Source organism: Myotis daubentonii, chromosome 18, assembly GCF_963259705.1.
Source record: "Myotis daubentonii chromosome 18, mMyoDau2.1, whole genome shotgun sequence".
NCBI classification, from domain to species: Eukaryota; Metazoa; Chordata; class Mammalia; order Chiroptera; family Vespertilionidae; genus Myotis; species Myotis daubentonii.
Window position 1 is genome coordinate 1,426,192 of NC_081857.1, and position 21,733 is coordinate 1,447,924.

At 57.1% G+C, this 21,733-nt stretch overlaps 1 protein-coding gene across 4 annotated transcripts in view; it reads left to right on the forward strand.

The window, feature by feature from the left end:
• Positions 1–21,733, forward strand: part of LOC132221064 (carboxyl-terminal PDZ ligand of neuronal nitric oxide synthase protein-like) — a 126,168-nt gene that overhangs the window by 32,278 nt on the left and 72,157 nt on the right. For 2 of the 4 annotated variants that reach the window (XM_059674987.1, XM_059674988.1), the window contains exon 2: positions 15,148–15,219. The exons of the other annotated variants lie outside the window; for them this stretch is intronic. In XM_059674987.1, the coding sequence (XP_059530970.1) occupies positions 15,148–15,219 (72 nt within the window). The remainder of the gene's footprint in view (positions 1–15,147; positions 15,220–21,733) is intronic. 4 annotated transcript variants of the gene reach the window in all.

A 21,733-nucleotide genomic window follows, 5' to 3' on the forward strand; every position in this document is an offset into this window, starting at 1 on the left:
TGTGCCACTCTCCTCACTGTGCCTCTGTGGAGAGAACAAGAACCCAGGCTCGGAGCCCAGGTCCTTTCCCTCCACCCGCACCCCCTTCCAAGAGTCTGTGGTCCAGGCTCTGACATGCCCACCGCGGGCCCTGGGCACAGCGGATGGAGCATCCATGCATGATTTGCAGGCTCTTAAAAGAATCTCTGTCCCCGGGCACCGTTCTACTGATCTGACTCAGTGAGGAAAACTGGTGGCCAGGGAGCCTTTGAGGACTTTGGTTTCCATGCGATGCCCTGAAGGCTCCTGTGTGCCATCTGGCCAGCCAGGGAGTGAGGGCATCTGCTGGCACTCATGTCCCAACATGGGCCAGTGTGTCCCCTTAGTCAGGCGTGTGGGGAAGGGGGTGAGCTGTGTGGGGAGTGGGGGGAACTCCAGGGAGTGAGGGGAGCTGTGGGGAGAGTGCGGGGAGCCGCGGGGATTATGGGGGAGCCATCGGAAGTGGGAAGGGGAGGGCGGGGTGCAGTGTGCTGGGAGGCGGGAGGGGACCACTGTGAGGGAGAGGCCCCAGAGACCACCTTGGCCTCAAGGTCTGTTCACAGCCAGTCTGTCTGCGTTGTTGCCCTCAGAGAGACAGTGTGCATTGTGAGAGCACACATTGTGAGAGCACACATTGTGACTGCGCATTGAGAGCGCACATTGTGACTGCGCATTGTGAGAGCGCACATTGTGAGAGCACACATTGTGAGAGCACACATTGTGAGAGCGCACATTGTGAGAGCGCACATTGTGACTGCGCATTGTGAGAGCGCACATTGTGAGAGCGCGCATTGTGAGAGCGCGCATTGTGAGAGCGCGCATTGTGAGAGCGCACATTGTGAGAGTGCGCATTGTGAGAGTGCACATTGTGAGAGCGCACATTGTGAGAGCACACATTGTGAGAGTGCGCATTGTGAGAGTGCACATTGTGAGAGCGCGCATTGTGACAGTGCATTGTGAGAGCGCGCATTGTGAGAGCACACATTGTGAGAGCGCACATTGTGACTGCGCATTGTGAGAGCGCACATTGTGACAGTGTGCATTGTGAGAGCACGCATTGTGACAGTGTGCATTGTGAGAGCGTGCATTGTGAGAGCACACATTGTGAGAGCGCACATTGTGACTGCGCATTGTGAGAGCGCACATTGTGACAGTGTGCATTGTGAGAGCACGCATTGTGACAGTGTGCATTGTGAGAGCACGCATTGTGACTGTGCATTGTGAGTGCACACATTGTGAGAGCGCACATTGTGACTGAGCATTGTGAGAGCGCGCATTGTGACAGTGTGCAGTGAGAGCACGCATTGTGACTGTGTGCAGTGAGGGCGCGCATTGTGACAGTGCATTGTGAGAGCATGCATTGTGAGAGCACACATTGTGAGAGCGCATTGTGACTGCGCATTGTGAGAGCGCACATTGTGACAGTGTGCATTGTGAGAGCACGCATTGTGACAGTGCATTGTGAGAGCACACATTGTGAGAGCGCACATTGTGACAGTGTGCATTGTGAGAGCACGCATTGTGACTGTGCATTGTGAGAGCACACATTGTGACAGCGCGCATTGTGACTGCGCATTGTGACTGTGCATTGTGAGAGCGCGCATTGTGAGAGCGCACATTGTGAGAGCGCGCATTGTGAGAGCGTGCATTGTGACTGTGCATTGTGAGAGCGCGCATTGTGTGAGAGCGCATTGTGAGAGCGCACATTGTGAGAGCGTGCATTGTGAGAGCGCACATTGTGAGAGCGCACATTATGACTGTGCATTGTGAGAGCGCACATTGTTAGAGCGCACATTGTGACTGTGCATTGTGAGAGCGCGCATTGTGACAGTGTGCATTGTTAGAGCGCGCATTGTGACTGTGCATTGTGAGAGCGTGCATTGTGAGAGCGCACATTGTGACTGCATTGTGAGAGCGCACATTGTGAGAGCACACATTGTGAGAGCGCACATTGTGACTGCATTGTGAGAGCGCACATTGTGAGAGTGTGCATTGTGAGAGTGTGCATCGTGTTTGTGTGCATTGTGACTGTGCATTGTGAGAGCGCACATTGTGACTGTGCATTGTGAGAGCGCACATTGTGAGCGCGCATTGTGACTGTGCATTGTGAGTGTGCACTTTGTGAGAGTGTGCATTGTGAGAGTGTGCATTGTGACAGCGCGCATTGTGACTGTGCATTGTGAGAGCACACATTGTGAGAGCGCACATTGTGAGAGTGTGCATTGTGAGAGTGTGCATCGTGTTTGTGTGCATTGTGACTGTGCATTGTGAGAGCGCACATTGTGACTATGCATTGTGAGAGCGCACATTGTGAGAGCGCGCATTGTGACAGTGTGCATTGTGAGAGCGCGCTTTGTGACAGTGTGCATTGTGAGAGCACGCATTGTGAGAGCACACATTGTGAGAGCGCACATTGTGAGAGCGCACATTGTGAGAGCGCACATTGTGAGAGCGCGCATTGTGAGAGTGTGCATTGTGAGAGTGCACTTTGTGAGAGCGCGCATTGTGACTGCGCACATTGTGAGTGTGCATTGTGAGAGCGCGCATTGTGACTGTGCATTGTGAGAGCACACATTGTGAGCGCGCATTGTGACTGTGCATTGTGAGAGCGCACATTGTGACAGCGCGCATTGTGACTGTGCATTGTGACTGCGCATTGTGAGAGCGCACATTGTGAGAGCACACATTGTGAGAGCACACATTGTGAGAGCGCACATTGTGAGAGCGCACATTGTGACTGCGCATTGTGAGAGCGCACATTGTGAGAGCGCGCATTGTGAGAGCGCGCATTGTGAGAGCGCGCATTGTGAGAGCGCGCATTGTGAGAGCGCGCATTGTGAGAGCGCACATTGTGAGAGTGCGCATTGTGAGAGCGCACATTGTGAGAGCACACATTGTGAGAGCGCGCATTGTGAGAGTGCACATTGTGAGAGCGCGCATTGTGACAGTGCATTGTGAGAGCGCGCATTGTGAGAGCACACATTGTGAGAGCGCACATTGTGACTGCGCATTGTGAGAGCGCACATTGTGACAGTGTGCATTGTGAGAGCACGCATTGTGACAGTGTGCATTGTGAGAGCGTGCATTGTGAGAGCACACATTGTGAGAGCGCACATTGTGACTGCGCATTGTGAGAGCGCACATTGTGACAGTGTGCATTGTGAGAGCACGCATTGTGACAGTGTGCATTGTGAGAGCACGCATTGTGACTGTGCATTGTGAGTGCACACATTGTGAGAGCGCACATTGTGACTGAGCATTGTGAGAGCGCGCATTGTGACAGTGTGCAGTGAGAGCACGCATTGTGACTGTGTGCAGTGAGGGCGCGCATTGTGACAGTGCATTGTGAGAGCATGCATTGTGAGAGCACACATTGTGAGAGCGCATTGTGACTGCGCATTGTGAGAGCGCACATTGTGACAGTGTGCATTGTGAGAGCACGCATTGTGACAGTGCATTGTGAGAGCACACATTGTGAGAGCGCACATTGTGACAGTGTGCATTGTGAGAGCACGCATTGTGACTGTGCATTGTGAGAGCACACATTGTGACAGCGCGCATTGTGACTGCGCATTGTGACTGTGCATTGTGAGAGCGCGCATTGTGAGAGCGCACATTGTGAGAGCGCGCATTGTGAGAGCGTGCATTGTGACTGTGCATTGTGAGAGCGCGCATTGTGTGAGAGCGCATTGTGAGAGCGCACATTGTGAGAGCGTGCATTGTGAGAGCGCACATTGTGAGAGCGCACATTATGACTGTGCATTGTGAGAGCGCACATTGTTAGAGCGCACATTGTGACTGTGCATTGTGAGAGCGCGCATTGTGACAGTGTGCATTGTTAGAGCGCGCATTGTGACTGTGCATTGTGAGAGCGTGCATTGTGAGAGCGCACATTGTGACTGCATTGTGAGAGCGCACATTGTGAGAGCACACATTGTGAGAGCGCACATTGTGACTGCATTGTGAGAGCGCACATTGTGAGAGTGTGCATTGTGAGAGTGTGCATCGTGTTTGTGTGCATTGTGACTGTGCATTGTGAGAGCGCACATTGTGACTGTGCATTGTGAGAGCGCACATTGTGAGCGCGCATTGTGACTGTGCATTGTGAGTGTGCACTTTGTGAGAGTGTGCATTGTGAGAGTGTGCATTGTGACAGCGCGCATTGTGACTGTGCATTGTGAGAGCACACATTGTGAGAGCGCACATTGTGAGAGTGTGCATTGTGAGAGTGTGCATCGTGTTTGTGTGCATTGTGACTGTGCATTGTGAGAGCGCACATTGTGACTATGCATTGTGAGAGCGCACATTGTGAGAGCGCGCATTGTGACAGTGTGCATTGTGAGAGCGCGCTTTGTGAGAGCGCGCATTGTGAGAGCGCACATTGTGAGAGTGCGCATTGTGAGAGTGCACATTGTGAGAGCGCACATTGTGAGAGCGCACATTGTGAGAGTGCGCATTGTGAGAGTGCACATTGTGAGAGCGCACATTGTGAGAGCACACATTGTGAGAGTGCGCATTGTGAGAGTGCACATTGTGAGAGCGCGCATTGTGACAGTGCATTGTGAGAGCGCGCATTGTGAGAGCACACATTGTGAGAGCGCACATTGTGACTGCGCATTGTGAGAGCGCACATTGTGACAGTGTGCATTGTGAGAGCACGCATTGTGACAGTGTGCATTGTGAGAGCGTGCATTGTGAGAGCACACATTGTGAGAGCGCACATTGTGACTGCGCATTGTGAGAGCGCACATTGTGACAGTGTGCATTGTGAGAGCACGCATTGTGACAGTGTGCATTGTGAGAGCACGCATTGTGACTGTGCATTGTGAGTGCACACATTGTGAGAGCGCACATTGTGACTGAGCATTGTGAGAGCGCGCATTGTGACAGTGTGCAGTGAGAGCACGCATTGTGACTGTGTGCAGTGAGGGCGCGCATTGTGACAGTGCATTGTGAGAGCATGCATTGTGAGAGCACACATTGTGAGAGCGCATTGTGACTGCGCATTGTGAGAGCGCACATTGTGACAGTGTGCATTGTGAGAGCACGCATTGTGACAGTGCATTGTGAGAGCACACATTGTGAGAGCGCACATTGTGACAGTGTGCATTGTGAGAGCACGCATTGTGACTGTGCATTGTGAGAGCACACATTGTGACAGCGCGCATTGTGACTGCGCATTGTGACTGTGCATTGTGAGAGCGCGCATTGTGAGAGCGCACATTGTGAGAGCGCGCATTGTGAGAGCGTGCATTGTGACTGTGCATTGTGAGAGCGCGCATTGTGTGAGAGCGCATTGTGAGAGCGCACATTGTGAGAGCGTGCATTGTGAGAGCGCACATTGTGAGAGCGCACATTATGACTGTGCATTGTGAGAGCGCACATTGTTAGAGCGCACATTGTGACTGTGCATTGTGAGAGCGCGCATTGTGACAGTGTGCATTGTTAGAGCGCGCATTGTGACTGTGCATTGTGAGAGCGTGCATTGTGAGAGCGCACATTGTGACTGCATTGTGAGAGCGCACATTGTGAGAGCACACATTGTGAGAGCGCACATTGTGACTGCATTGTGAGAGCGCACATTGTGAGAGTGTGCATTGTGAGAGTGTGCATCGTGTTTGTGTGCATTGTGACTGTGCATTGTGAGAGCGCACATTGTGACTGTGCATTGTGAGAGCGCACATTGTGAGCGCGCATTGTGACTGTGCATTGTGAGTGTGCACTTTGTGAGAGTGTGCATTGTGAGAGTGTGCATTGTGACAGCGCGCATTGTGACTGTGCATTGTGAGAGCACACATTGTGAGAGCGCACATTGTGAGAGTGTGCATTGTGAGAGTGTGCATCGTGTTTGTGTGCATTGTGACTGTGCATTGTGAGAGCGCACATTGTGACTATGCATTGTGAGAGCGCACATTGTGAGAGCGCGCATTGTGACAGTGTGCATTGTGAGAGCGCGCTTTGTGACAGTGTGCATTGTGAGAGCACGCATTGTGAGAGCACACATTGTGAGAGCGCACATTGTGAGAGCGCACATTGTGAGAGCGCACATTGTGAGAGCGCGCATTGTGAGAGTGTGCATTGTGAGAGTGCACTTTGTGAGAGCGCGCATTGTGACTGCGCACATTGTGAGTGTGCATTGTGAGAGCGCGCATTGTGACTGTGCATTGTGAGAGCACACATTGTGAGCGCGCATTGTGACTGTGCATTGTGAGAGCGCACATTGTGACAGCGCGCATTGTGACTGTGCATTGTGACTGCGCATTGTGAGAGCGCACATTGTGAGAGCACACATTGTGAGAGCACACATTGTGAGAGCGCACATTGTGAGAGCGCACATTGTGACTGCGCATTGTGAGAGCGCACATTGTGAGAGCGCGCATTGTGAGAGCGCGCATTGTGAGAGCGCGCATTGTGAGAGCGCGCATTGTGAGAGCGCGCATTGTGAGAGCGCACATTGTGAGAGTGCGCATTGTGAGAGCGCACATTGTGAGAGCACACATTGTGAGAGCGCGCATTGTGAGAGTGCACATTGTGAGAGCGCGCATTGTGACAGTGCATTGTGAGAGCGCGCATTGTGAGAGCACACATTGTGAGAGCGCACATTGTGACTGCGCATTGTGAGAGCGCACATTGTGACAGTGTGCATTGTGAGAGCACGCATTGTGACAGTGTGCATTGTGAGAGCGTGCATTGTGAGAGCACACATTGTGAGAGCGCACATTGTGACTGCGCATTGTGAGAGCGCACATTGTGACAGTGTGCATTGTGAGAGCACGCATTGTGACAGTGTGCATTGTGAGAGCACGCATTGTGACTGTGCATTGTGAGTGCACACATTGTGAGAGCGCACATTGTGACTGAGCATTGTGAGAGCGCGCATTGTGACAGTGTGCAGTGAGAGCACGCATTGTGACTGTGTGCAGTGAGGGCGCGCATTGTGACAGTGCATTGTGAGAGCATGCATTGTGAGAGCACACATTGTGAGAGCGCATTGTGACTGCGCATTGTGAGAGCGCACATTGTGACAGTGTGCATTGTGAGAGCACGCATTGTGACAGTGCATTGTGAGAGCACACATTGTGAGAGCGCACATTGTGACAGTGTGCATTGTGAGAGCACGCATTGTGACTGTGCATTGTGAGAGCACACATTGTGACAGCGCGCATTGTGACTGCGCATTGTGACTGTGCATTGTGAGAGCGCGCATTGTGAGAGCGCACATTGTGAGAGCGCGCATTGTGAGAGCGTGCATTGTGACTGTGCATTGTGAGAGCGCGCATTGTGTGAGAGCGCATTGTGAGAGCGCACATTGTGAGAGCGTGCATTGTGAGAGCGCACATTGTGAGAGCGCACATTATGACTGTGCATTGTGAGAGCGCACATTGTTAGAGCGCACATTGTGACTGTGCATTGTGAGAGCGCGCATTGTGACAGTGTGCATTGTTAGAGCGCGCATTGTGACTGTGCATTGTGAGAGCGTGCATTGTGAGAGCGCACATTGTGACTGCATTGTGAGAGCGCACATTGTGAGAGCACACATTGTGAGAGCGCACATTGTGACTGCATTGTGAGAGCGCACATTGTGAGAGTGTGCATTGTGAGAGTGTGCATCGTGTTTGTGTGCATTGTGACTGTGCATTGTGAGAGCGCACATTGTGACTGTGCATTGTGAGAGCGCACATTGTGAGCGCGCATTGTGACTGTGCATTGTGAGTGTGCACTTTGTGAGAGTGTGCATTGTGAGAGTGTGCATTGTGACAGCGCGCATTGTGACTGTGCATTGTGAGAGCACACATTGTGAGAGCGCACATTGTGAGAGTGTGCATTGTGAGAGTGTGCATCGTGTTTGTGTGCATTGTGACTGTGCATTGTGAGAGCGCACATTGTGACTATGCATTGTGAGAGCGCACATTGTGAGAGCGCGCATTGTGACAGTGTGCATTGTGAGAGCGCGCTTTGTGACAGTGTGCATTGTGAGAGCGCGCTTTGTGACAGTGTGCATTGTGAGAGCACGCATTGTGAGAGCGCACATTGTGAGAGCGCACATTGTGAGAGCGCACATTGTGAGAGCGCACATTGTGAGAGTGTGCATTGTGAGAGTGCACTTTGTGAGAGCGCGCATTGTGACTGCACACATTGTGAGTGTGCATTGTGAGAGCGCGCATTGTGACTGTGCATTGTGAGAGCACACATTGTGAGCGCGCATTGTGACTGTGCATTGTGAGAGCGCACATTGTGAGCACGCATTTTGACTGTGCATTGTGAGAGCGCACTTTGTGAGAGCGCGCATTGTGACTGCGCACATTGTGAGTGTGCATTGTGAGAGCGCGCATTGTGACTGTGCATTTTGAGAGCACACATTGTGAGCGCGCATTGTGACTGTGCATTGTGAGAGCGCACATTGTGAGCGCGCATTGTGACTGTGCATTGTGAGAGCGCACATTGTGACAGCGCACATTGTGACTGTGCATTGTGAGAGCACACATTGTGAGCGCGCATTGTGACTGTGCATTGTGAGAGCGCACATTGTGACAGCGCGCATTGTGACTGTGCATTGTGAGAGCGCACATTGTGACTGCATTGTGAGAGCGCACATTGTGACTGTGCATTGTGAGAGCACGCATTGTGACTGTGCATTGTTAGAGCGCGCATTGTGACAGTGTGCATTGTGAGAGCACGCATTGTGACAGTGTGCATTGTGACTGTGCATTGTGAGAGCGCACATTGTGAGAGCGCATTGTGACTGTGCATTGTGAGAGCGCACATTGTGAGCGCTCATTGTGACTGTGCATTGTGAGAGCGCACATTGTGAGAGTGTGCATTGTGAGAGTGTGCATTGTGAGAGCGCACATTGTGACAGCGCGCATTGTGACTGTGCATTGTGACTGTGCATTGAGAGCACACATTGTGAGAGCGCGCATTGTGACTGTGCATTGTGAGAACGCACATTGTGAGAGTGTGCATTGTGAGAGCGCACATTGTGAGAGTGTGCATCATGAGAGAGTTCACTGTGTTAGTGCGCATGGTGACAGTTCATTGTGAGAGCAGGCATCGTGATAGCACCCATTGTGCTGTGACTCCCTCAGCTCATGGTGACAAAAGGCGTGCCTGCGGTGTCTGCTTCACACAGGTTTCCACAGAGAGCAGAGTGGTGGCTGGCTGAGAGGAATGGCCTTCCGCTCTGCTTGCTGCTCAGGGCCCGCTGGCACCCAGGCGCTGGGCCTCCCTCTCGGCCCCTGGTCCTCAGGGCGCCACTCTTCCTCTCCCCTTGGTTTCTCTTTTGAGTTGCCCCTCCTTGTGCCAGGGCACTTACGGCGACACTTGGCATAGCTGGTGGCACTCGAGATGCCTCTGAGGAGAATGGTGAGGCTTTGTCTCTCGTACCCTTTGACTCTAAAGGTGAGAAGAGCTGTATGTGCAGAGAGAAGGCTATGGGAGTCGGGCGGTGCCAGGATGGTGCTGGGCAGTGCCAGGGTCTGTGTGTGTCTCTGTGTGTATCTCTATGTGTGTGTTTGTGTGTGTCTCTGTGTGCGCCTCCCTGTGTGTCTGTATGTGTCCCTGTCTCTCTGTGTGTCTGTGTCTCTCTGTATGTGTCTCCCTGTGTGTCTCTGTGTATATTTGTGTGTGTGTTTCTCTGTATGTGCCTCCCTATGTGTATGTGTGTGTCTCCTGTATGTGCCTCCCTGTGTGTCTTCCTGTGTGTCTCTGTGTCTCTATGTGTGTGTTTGTGTGTGTGTGTCTCTGTGTGAGTCTCCCTGTGTGTCTGTGTGTCTCTCTGTGTGTGTGTCTCTGTATGTGCCTCCCTGTGTGTATGTGTGTCTCTCCTGTGTGTCTCTGTGTGTGTCTCTGTGTGTCTCCCTGTGTGTCTCTGTGTGTGTGTCTCTGTGTGTCCCTGTGTGTCTGTGTGTGTCTCTGAGTGTCTCTGTGTGTGTCTCTGTGTGTCTCTGCGTGTGTCTCTGTGTGTGTGTGTGTGTGTGTGTGTGTCTCTGTGGGTCTCTGTGTGTGTTTCTGTGTGTCCCTGTGTGTCTCTGTGTGTGTGTCTCTCTCTGTGTGTGTACATGTCTTTAAAAATTCTGGCCTGGGAGATTGGTGCTGTTTCTGTTTTGGGGTCACCTATGAGCGTGGCTCCCGGGCATCCCAGATGGGGTGGTGTTTGGACTGTGTCTGGGTCCACACGATGCAGAAAGAGCTTCACATTCATGTTGCTGCCTCGGAGCAGGGACTCTGAGGGGGGGCCGTGCTGCTACAGTGCAGGACATGCATGTCTGCGGAGGGAAGTGTCTCTTCTGGGACCTGCATGAAGACTCAGAGCCAGCCCCCCCTCCTCCCCCCCTCCTTGTTTCTCTGGTGAATTCGTGCACCAGTACAGCCAGCAGCGCAGGAGGCCGGGAGCGAGCTGAGCGGCCGGGAGCCGAGGCAGCCTCGCTGGAGGAGGGCGCGGCAGAACCCAGTTTGGTTGCCATTCTACTGTCTTGTCCGTGGCAAACCGAAGGGGGTGGTTATTTAAATGCACAATCAGGCTTATTGAGATGCAGTTCGCACACCGGGCCGTTCACTGTTCCGTGTGTGCCGTTCGGTGCCTCTCAGCACCTTCGCCCCGTGGTGCGGCCGTGACCCGATGGGTGGCAGAGCATTGCCGTCATCCGTGAGGAAAGCCCGTGCCATTAGCAGTCCCTGCTCTGACCCCCGGACACCCAGCCACCTCTGTGTCGCTGGGTTTGCCTGTTCTGGGTGGTCCTGGGCCATGGGTCCCATCGCACGCAGCTCCTCCCCTCAGCACAGTCCCCAGGTCCGGCTCCCTTGCTGCCTGATGTGTGACACGGTGTGACACACCAACTTTCCTGCCGCCACCCACCCTCCATGGATGTGGCGGTGTTTCTCTGTGGGGCTATTACGTGTGACGCTGCCACAAACATCGTGTGTCAGTGTTGTGTGGGCACTTCCGAGCAGCCCCTGACCAGTAGACACAGTGAGCCGGTGCTGGCACTCCTCCTGCAGGGGCCGTGGGGGCTGTACGGGCTCCTTCCTCTCAGACCCCCGTCAGTCCCGGCAGCTGCATGTGGAGCATTTCGGAAGCCTTCCGGGTGCGCGGGTGCGTGGGGAGCCTGCCCTGCAGCTGCAGGCGGGCTGCAGTCGGGGCTAAGGACACCCCTGTAAGTCCCCACTGCCCTCCCGCACAGGCACACCTGGGCACTGGAGTGGCTCCAGGGGCAGCGCCCTCACAGTGGGTGTGGGGCGCCCGCCGCGTTCCCCTCCCGGGGCATTTGGGGAAGGTCACTGCTGAGCGTGGGCCTGGAACGGGCCCTGCTGCTGCGCTCCAGGCTGCTTTGCTCAATGCTAAATGAGGGAGAACGTTCCCCCAGGTCCCACTCAGGACCCAGCTCAGGGCCACTCTGCCGCTGGGACCTGCAGTAGTCCTGCAGCGGGCACGTCCCGTCACAGCGCGGGCACGGGCACTTAACCGCAGGCCGCAGGTCGCAGGTCCTCGTTCCTCAGCTCTGTGCCCAGCCCCACCTGCTGGCCAGCCTCCCGGGCCCGACCTTGGGTGCTGGGAGGGAACCCGCATGAGAGCCTTGGGTGGGTCAGGACAGGACGGTGAGCACTGTAAGCCCTGGCCGGACGCCCGGCTGTCAAACACTTGTCACATTCTTATTAGTGTTCTGTGATGTAACCTCGGACATGGCTCCTGCCATTCCTTTCAGCTTGGAGATCTCTGCTCCGTGATCCAGGGTTTCAGCACCTCTCAGGGCAGCAGGTCGTCAGGGAGTAACAGACGCCAATCCTGGCTGGTGATTTCTGGTACACTCAGGGCGCTAGGTGTGAGCGGGGCGCTAGGTGTGAGTAGGGTGCTAGCAGGGCGCTAGGTGTGAGCGGGGTGCTAGGTGTGAGCAGGGCACTAGGTGTGAGAGGGGTGCTAGGTGTGAGCAGGGCACTAGGTGTGAGCGGGGCGCTAGGTATGAGCAGGGTGCTAGGTTTCTGCCAGCTTGTCTGTGTTTTTGGAGAGAGGACCCAGTGTGGCAGGAGACCAAGGAATGTGACAGGGTCTGGAGGGTGCAGGATAGAAACCAGGCCTGTGTGGACCTGAAGGGAGAGGCGGTGAGAATGCGGGCGGAAGTGGGGAGGTCTGGACAGGGAGCCAGGAGCTGGCCTGTCGTCCACTGAGTGCTGAGCCCTCCTGCGTCCGTGCTGGGAGGGCCCATGCCTGTTCCTGGTGTGTTTTCAGAGAGACACGGACAGTGGGGAGCAGAGATGCAGGACCTCTACGCTGCACCCACTGTGGTCTCCTTTCGCCCCAGGAGGCCGTGGCCCTGTGCTGTCCATGGGGCCTCCTGTCTGTCTGTGCAAACGGGCTTCCAAGGAGCTGGGTGGTGTGTGCTTCCAATGGGGCTCCCTCTGTGACACCTCCCGTTGGGATTGCGGCCTCACTTTCACCTACCCTGGCTGTCCTGGCCCTGGGGTCCCCCCTCCAGGATCCGGGCGAGCGCTTGGCTGTTGCTCAGCTGCTGGGGGGGTGGGGTGGGTGAGCTGCATGTGGGCTGAGTGCTGCCTATGCCTCTGGCTCATGCCAGTGCCTCAGGGTTGTTTCAGTGAATGACCTTTATTTTTTAGAGCGACGTTTGGGTTGTGGAACATTGGGTGGCGAGGACAGAGTTCCCACACACGCTCCTCCCAGTCTCCCATCATGGCCTCTTGCTTAGGGTGGTGCGTTGTGACAGCTGAGCCAACACTGACCGTCACAGTTATAGTCCCCCTTGAGTTGTCCATTATTTGCAGCCACTGCTTGTCCAGACTTCCTGTTTGGTTTTGAAGGAGCCGTGTCTGCGCTGCAGCTGCGCCCACGTGAGGGGAAGCAGAGCCACTGGAGCACTGGGCTCTGCCTCACACTGAGCTCTCCCCTGGCCTCTCCCCGCGGAGGGCGGCAGGAGTCTGACAGGTCCAGGTGGTGACGATTTGGGGGACTGTCACGCGGGGATGCCTGGCTGCTTTCCTGTTGTGATTTATGTACCAGGAGACACTACGATTCTGCTTATCGTTGCCTTCAGAAGTCAGGCTCCAGAACACAAGGTGGGAGCAAGAACATGCAAACAGCCCCACGAGGTCTGACTCTGGCTGGGGGCCGAGGCCGCCAGAGGCTGAGAGTCATGTGCAGTTAGGTGGCTCCCCTGGAGGTGGAGCCACAGGTAGACTGACCAGATCCCCTCCCAGGGGTCCCCAGCATTGTGGCAGGTTCCGCCCAGCCATTTCCTTCCAGATGCTGGAGAAGAGGCCCCAGTGTTCTGCAGGCCTCCCCCTTCCCCAGAAGCTCTGAGGAGATGTCAGTAGAGGCCCTGCAGTTCCTCCCAGCGGGGCCTCCTGAAGGCAGCACAGAGCCCCACGAAGTCTCACAGAGTTAAGTGGCCGGCGGTTCAGTCACCAGCAGGAAGCTCTGCTCGGCGTAAGCCAGGAATTGCAGGTCCTCCTGCTGGGTCCAGTCCAGCACTTTGATACCAGTCAGATGAGCTAAGGGACTCCATTCGGACTGTGCAGGTGGTAGCCGACTATGCAGGTGGGGGCCGACTGTATAGGTGAGGGCTGACTGTATAGGTGGGGGCTGGCTGTGCAGGTGGGGGCTGACTGTACAGGTGGGGGCTGACGACAGGTGGGGGATGACTGGTGCTGGACCCCTGGCCGCACCCAGGCTGCCTCCTGTCTTCCGCAGGCGGGTTCTCCTAGCCACGGTGGGTGGACATGTGCTCATTCTGGGAGGATTCCAGTCAGGTGTGTGCTTGGACCTGTGCAGCATGGCCAGCCAGGGATGATCACACATGTGTTTGGCCATGTTCTTGCCAGGAGGGAGCACCTTCCCTAGGCGCCACATGTAACGTGACCTTGCTGGGTCCTGAGGTCCTGGCACTCAGGTGATGGGTGAGGGAACAGGGGTTGAAGGCCTGTTGCCCAGCTCGTCCTGACTGCTCCGGGTTCAGGGAGGACCGTCAGGTGAGCGTCCAGGAGCATGCAGGTGCCGGGTGGGAGGGCCTTTGAGGGCGCGCAGTCATGAGCCCGGCCTCGTCCTTCCTGGCTGTGCAGCCACTGACATGTGACACACTGCGGGGCCCAGGCGGAGCTCAGCGGGGCAGTGCCCACCACAGTTCGATCTGACGCCCTGAGACCTGGGGGCTTCGTGTACCTGAGCGGTCGCCAGCTGCTCACGCCCCGCAGACCAGTGTGCTCACCGCTCCCCATGGGCCGCTCGGCTCTGTGCTCCCGTGTGTTAGCACACGCTGTGGCAGTGCCCGGGAAATCCTGTGCCGTTTAGGATCTAAAACCCTGCTCGCTGGGCCAGCCTCAGCTCCCCATTCCAGCGAGAACCGTGCTCCGGTAACCACAGGAAACGCCTCCTGGCTTGGATGGCCCGCAGTTACTCCGGCCAAGTTCAGAGGACTGCGTGGGAGGCACGGCCCAGGGTCGCTGGGTGCCCAGCTGTGCCTGGCGTGCAGCCCAGCTGCGTGGGCCTCTCCCGCAGCGAACCTCGCGCACCTGCATGTGTCCGTCCGTCCGTCCGTCCGTCAGCACAGAGCTGTGCGTCAGGCTGGGACCAGGCCTCTGTCCTTTTCCTCCACACATTCCTGGGTTGTTTGAATAGTGCACAGTGAGGAGTTGTTCCGATATTAAACACCAGCCTTACAATCAGGCAAACATCTTAATAAGATATTAGTCCATTCCTCCCTCCAGTTACTTCCTTCAAGCGTGTGTGTTCCCTGAGGCCCCTGGGGCTCGCTCAGGGATCGGCCATTCACTAAGAAAACACGCCCCTTCCTTCCTTCTGGTTGTTGTTGAGGCTTTAATGTGTGCAGGCAGGTCTGTGAGGGAGACACTGGCGTGCTTGACGGGGTCCCGGCCCCCCGTGAGGAGTCGGCGCGCAGAAAGGCCAGCTGGTCGGACCTGCAGTCACGTCCACGCTCGCTGCATCCCCGGTGACGAGCAGGTGAACAGGAAGCAGGAAGTTGTTCATTGGCCTGTTATACACACAGCTGGACGAGGTGTCCATGACTCTTGTGAAATGGGGAGATGAGCTGGGTTGCCTCCCCAGGCTCGCAGGCTGTGGCTGGGACACTCACATGCGTTCTCACCTCCCTCTTCTCCCCACAGTACGTCGGGAGCCTGGACGTGCCGCGGCCCAACAGCAGAGTGGAGATCGTGGCTGCCATGCGCCGGATCCGGGTGAGCGCTGGGCGCAGGGGGCCGGGACCCTCTCCCCCTCCGAGGGAAGCTGTTCTGAGTTGGGTGGTGGACCTTGGTTAGGCCAAGGTTGAAATGATGGGGGGCTGTGGGGGTGCCACCTCCTGTCTCCCGATCTGCTGCTTCCAAGCTGAGACCTGCCCCGGGGGTGGGCCCCTGGAGCGAGACAGAGGGGGGTGGCCTGCTTCCGCCCCGGCTTTAGGGGAAGCTGGACAGGAAGCTGTTCGTTAGCTCCGGACGGTGAACACATAAAGCCCTTTACTGGGGCATGTAAGATAAGATTTACTTGGAATTTTAAGAACAAATATGGGATTTCAACAAAATGTCCTTGGTCGGTTGCCGTAGGCTCTGGAAGTGTGTGCGCCCTCCTGCGGGTCTGGAGTCTGGGAAACGTTCCCTGGGCCGTTCCCTGGGCCGCGGCGGCCGAGCGGGGAGCGAGGAGGAGGTGCCCTGCGGGGCGTTGCCAGGGCTCTCGCAGGAACGGGAGTCCCACAGGCTGTGCACTTCGCGGCATGTGGGGCCGGGCAGGCGAATCATGGTGACTTTTTGCAGCAAACGGGTGTTGGTGGACGCAGCCCGGTGTGGGCTCTGCCTTTGGGAGGAACCCACCTCCCGTCACCTGTCAGCCGCGTGGCCGCGCGCCAGCAGCTCCGTCCCTGGGACCTGCTTCCAGGGCTGAGTGAGCAGCTCATTAAATTAGAGGGAGAATTAAGTGGCAGCAGCTGTTCGGTCTGCTGTCCAGTCGCTGTAGACTGGCCATCCCGTGGCACGGACTCCCGTGTGTGCCGTCCACCTGTCGCCGCGGGCGCAGCGCCCTGCCCCCCACCCCCGCCCCCCCGGAGGCCGTGTTGGTGAGGTCACAGCTGCTGAGAGTCAGGCCTGGGCTCTGAGCAAAGGGCTGTTGCTGACTTTGTCCTCTTCTGGTGAACGGCGCGTGGCCCAGTCTGGACAGGACAGGGTGGGTTTGGGCTGCTGGGCGCTTACGGGCTCACAGGATACAGGCCCCCAGCCCGGCCAGGGAGCGGCCAGTGCCCGGAGCACAGCAGTTAGGACGGGGGTGCCAGCGCTTTCATCCGTGCCAGGCGCTGTGCCCTTCCCGCCCTGTAGTGCCATCTCTCGGACCCCGTCCACACTTGGCACAAGACCGTGATGGGGCAGGGCAGGGGTGCAGCCACCCGAGAGAGGCGCCGGACTCCCCTTCTGCATGGGGCTCCCACAGGCGTGGCCCCTGCCTCCCAGCTCACACTGCAGTGTCCGCGTGGAGCTAAAGGCACAGCCTTGGGCGCCATCACTGGCCCCTCGTCCGGACGTCAGTGTTTCCCACAGCGGGTCTGGCTGCCCTGGGCTCGGGGGCGCCCCAGGGCCTGGGCTCCGACAGAATTCACACGTGTGTGTTTGCCGTTCCCCCAGGGGCCGGGGAAGGCAGCCTGTTCTGCCCGTGGGCAGGGCCCTCTACCGAGCTGCCCGCTGCGTCCCCGCCCACAGAGTGTGCCCGCCGTGTGGGGGCCGGTGCCCTTTCTAGACAAGAAGGGGTTCGTGGTGCGTCTGTGGTGAATTCCCACCGGAGAGGAAGTGGATTTTGGAGCTGCACGTGGGATGCGGGCAGGGCTGCTGTGCCGCCGGCCCCGGGCGGCTGTGGGCTGCGTGTGTCTGGCGTTGGTTGGATTTTGGTTCCAGCAGCTCCTCGGAATTGCTCTCACCTGGCCGTCCTGCCTGTCAGCGGTCTGAGCGTCGCCCTGAGTGTGCGGTGCGGGACTCCGGGACTCGGTGCCAGGGCTGCCGTTTCCTGCTGTGAGCAGTGACACAGCTGTGAGGTGACATCTTCGCTGGCATGAGCACCTGCCTTTGAATTGATTGCTTATATAACTAGAGCTTAATTTATGAATTTGTGTGAGACCTGTATGCATAGAAGTTTCTGTCTAGTTTTATGTCTCGTGTACTAAGGGGTGTTATAACAGACCCCTGGCCACCACCTTTCTTGGTAACAGCGTTAATAAGAGGCTTCGTGGAGCGCGCACTCGCCATCTCCCAGACGCGGCGGTGCCTGTGGCTCCGCACACAGTGCGAGCCCTCCGCTAGGCCGTGTGCATCAGCCACAGAAACCTGCCCGCGGCCCGCACCCCCGACCGCCAGGTGCGCACTCGCCATCTCCCAGACGCGGCGGTGCCTGTGGCTCCGCACACAGTGCGAGCCCTCCGCTAGGCCGTGTGCATCAGCCACAGAAACCTGCCCGCGGCCCGCACCCCTGGCCGCCAGGCGCGCACTCCTGTGCCCAGTCGCTCGCACCTGCCTGTTCTGGACGTGCAGACACAGGGCCTCAGACAGCCCTGACCTCGGCGTCCGGCTCCTTTCACTGGGCACCATGTTGCCGAGGTTCAGGCGTCCGGGCTTCTGTCCGTGCCTCGTGCTGCTGTACCGAGTAACACTCCCCAGTGTGGACGCCGCACCTATTTCCTCATTCAGACAATCAGTGGCGCAAAACTATTTTCTGTGAAAGAGGCTCAGACTTTAGGTTCTAGGAGGCTCTTGCCGTGGATGGAGCCACGTGTGAGCGGAGGGTCACAGCTGCCTTCCCAGCCGCGGGAGCCGTGGGAGCCGTGGGAGCCGGCGTGCTGCCTCTTCTCTGCAGGGATGTGCTGGCTTTCTTGGATGAGCAGACCCTGTTCCAGGCCCAACAGGCCCTGTCTGCGTGCAGCTCGTGTGCTGGTGGTTGGGGTGGAGGTCGGGGAGGGACAGCAGCACGGCTGTCGTGTCCCGGGAGCCTCAGCAGAGCAGACCGCGTCGGAGCGGGGCTGGTGCTATTTTATATGATGGCTGGGCAGGCCTCAGGGCTCCGGTGCCATCTGAGTCTCTAGAGATGCGAGAGAGAGAGAGAGAGAGAGAGAGAGAGAGAGAGAGAGAGAGGAACCACCAGGCAGAGAGAACAGTAGTGCAGGGCCCTGGGCAGGAGTGGGCTGTGCAGGCCAGGACAGAGTGGTCGCCGTGGCTGTGCACGCAGGAGGAAGCGGGACCGTGGTGATGATGCTAGGAGTTCACACCCAGGAGCACACCGCAGGCGAGTCTGGTTCACCGCACAGCCCCCGGAGGCCTGACCACACGTGAGGAGATCCTTTATCTTCCCCGAGTCTGCGCCAGGCTGGGGGGCCACTGCAGGAGCAGCCCTTGTTCTGCCCATTCGGCCGAGTGAGGCAGGACCGATGTCCAGACCGGGCGGAGCTGCCGAGGGCACTGTCGGTACAGAAGACGGAGCCAGGATTGGTTGTTACAGAAGCCAAACAGGCGTTTGCTCTTACAGAAGGGGCCTTCCTGTCCTACAGCCACTGGCGCGCGAGGGGAATAGAGCAGTGCTGTTTCCGGGCCGGGCCCTGCCCCGCTCTCTGCGCTGGTCCGCAATGCCTGGGTCCTGGGAAGCCAGCCTGCTGACCTGTCCCCAGCCTGCTCGTCCCGCCCCAGGGCCCGCTCGCTCCTGCCCCTGCATCGGCGACAGGCTGCACCTGCCCACACACTGCTTTGATGACTTCTGTGGATTAAAGATATAATAGGGTGTCCCGAAAATGTACCTATACTTTAACAGCTGATAACACTTCATTTTCACTCCTTTTGAGGTTTAACTGATTTGAAATAATGGGTGAAGCCAGCCTAAGCTTTGAACAAAGAAAATTTATCCTGAAGTGCTACTAGAATGTTTTTACGGGGATGCATAACAGTAAAGTTGACAGTACACAACCAGCAGCCGTCGAATTGAGGGCACATGAATACTGGACGAAAGGATTCGTGATGTTTGGATTCCATTGCTTCGTGTTATCAGGAGTGCCTGGGCCAGAACGGTCATCAGTTTGATAAACAGGCTTTGACCAAAAAAGTATTCATTTTTGTAGATTTTGAAAATTAACTGTATGTTAATAAACATTGACTTAAAAATCATTCAAAGTGTGTATCCATTTTTGGGACACCTGTATATACACACACACGTACTATTTCCTACTTTCACCATCTGTGAGTACAACTCAGTGGCCTTAAGGACATTCCTAGTCCCCGTGCCCATCCCTCCGGTCTGCGCCCCAAACCTTCCATCACCCGACATAAACCTGCTAGACGAGAACCGCCCCCTCCGGGCCCCGGGACTGTCTGCTCTGACTGTGATTGAGCCTCTTCTGGGCTCCCCGTGCCAGCGAGTCTCACGCCGTGTTGTCCCGCGTCTGGCTTACTGCACGAAGCGGGTGTTTTCCAAGGCCTCCGTGTTGGAGCCGCACCAGCTTTCTTTCCGTCCGTGGCCGGACAGTCCTCTGTGACGTTTGGCACACAGCACGTTACATGGACATTGGTGTGTGGCTGGTACTTCTGGGGACAAAAGCAGCGTATTATTTTTTAAAATTATTTAACTTATTTTAAAAAAGGTTTTATTGTTGAAAGTATTACATATGCCCCCCGCTTTTACCCCCCAAAAAGCAGCGTGCTATGTAGGACAGGGATGCGCAGCCGGAGGGAGGCTGAGTGCTCAGCTGCCGGGCAGCAGCCTCGGACCCGTGAACAGTGGCCACTCCTGTGGTGTCCGCAGCTGAGCCCACTTCCTGTCCACTGCCACCCAATTCTAGTCTCCAAGGTCCCCGCGAGCAGGCGAGGCTCCCCGCAGGCGGTGGGGGTGCCGGCCTCAGTCCTCGCAGAGCCGCTGGGACCTCGCCGTGAGCACGGTCGCCACGCCAGGCTCCATGCACAGTGCTCCCACGCGTGTGACTCGATCAGCCCACCTCACAGATGAGGAGACAGAGGCACAGACAGGCCAGTGGCTCGCCCCAGATCACGGAGCTGGGAGTGGGACTCGGCGCGGACAGAGGCGCGGCCACAATCGCGTGCTCCGGCTGAGGTCCGGCGGGGTGCTGCCGGCCTGTTACAGCGGCGCCCAGCCCTTGTCTGTGTCCCCGACGGTGCCTTCTCCGGTCTGGGAACACTGCCAGACGGTGCCCAGCGCTGGATGTAAATAAGGCCATTATTGGGTTTTTATTAACTTCTCTGTAGACTCTGAGGCTCATCGGTCCTGAGAGACACCCATTAGGATGGCCCAGAGGCCCCTCCAGTTCAGTGTCAGCAGCGGAATCCATCGTTTCTGCGGCCTCCTCTCTGCTCTGAGCCGCTCCCCTGGCACTTCTTATTTTTTCTGATCTCGTCGGAAGGCAGCTGATCCATCAGGATCTCTGGAAACGCAGGGCACCTCTGACTCCTCTCTCAGCAGCCCCCACGCTGGTCGCCTCACTGTATTCCTCAGGCACGTCTCCCTCCAACCCGGCTGGGCAGGCCCGGTCTGGGCGCTGCCGGCCTCAGTGGCCCTGCAGACGGCTGCTGTGCGGGAACTTGCCCGGCCTCCTCCTCCTCCTCGCCGCCGCCTGGGTCAGGTGGAGGTGGTTCGTCACCTGCAGAGGAGGCTGAACGCTGAGCAGGGCGTGGCGCCTCTGCCTGGAAGCACCCCTTCCCAGGGTGGCGCGAGCCTGTCCTCAGGTGTCCTCACAAGCCTTTGGGCTTCCCTCCCTTCTAGAAGCTTCCCTCTAGAGCCCTCTGTCTTGTCATTTTCCCATTGGTACAGGCCATAGAGGAAGCGAGGCTCTGCCCACACTCAGCCTCTCTGGAGGGTGGAGAGAGCGGCTGTCCTTGTGGGACCAGCCGCTTCCAGGACTGAGGCCGTGCGGGTTGAAGGCACGTCTGGTGCATTGAGGCTGCGTGCCCAGGTCCGCCTCCGTGGGCCGGGCTGACCCCACCTGGCGGGCAGCTTACATCCCGAGAGTCCCCCACTGGGGCGTGGGCTGGCAGCTGTAAGCATGGACAACCTGGGCTCTCCTGCCAGGGGTCTGAAGGGGCAACTGAGCAGGGGCAGGCGCCACCTCCAGGTGAGGGCCCATGCCTGCCCCCTGCCACCCCCGCAGGTCCTGGGGGCCCAGGGAGCGGAGCCCGCTCTGCCTTTCTCCTCAGCACCTGCCCCTCTGGCAGCCTGCCCGGCTCTCTCTTCCCATAATCCCTTCCTCAAACAGGACGAGGCGTCCTGGTTGCCTTGCGCGTCTGGTCTTCATTTAGCAGGTGACACTTAAGTAAGAGTTTGTCTGCCTTTAAACTGCACAACCACACCTTGCCCGGGGCGGGGGTCAGCAGCCAGGTTGCTCTGAGAGAGCTGTTGCTTATGATTTTCACCTGAGTCCGTTCCCAGACACCCTGCGTTTAATTGCACAGCCGAGTGTCAGCGCCTGGTCCCTGTGCACACAGGGCCGCGTGTGCCCGTGCAGTGTCCCTCTGACCTCACGGAGCACACGGAGCTGCCGCACTCGGCTCTGGGCCAGCATGAGGCCCGTCCTGTCTCTCTAGCCCAGGGGTGGGCAAACTTTTTGACTCGAGGGCCACAGTGGGTTCTTAAACTGGACCAGAGGCCGGAACAGAAGCATGGATGGAGTGTTTGTGTGAACTAATATAAATTCAAAGCAAACATCATTCCATAGCCCTAACCGGTTTGGCT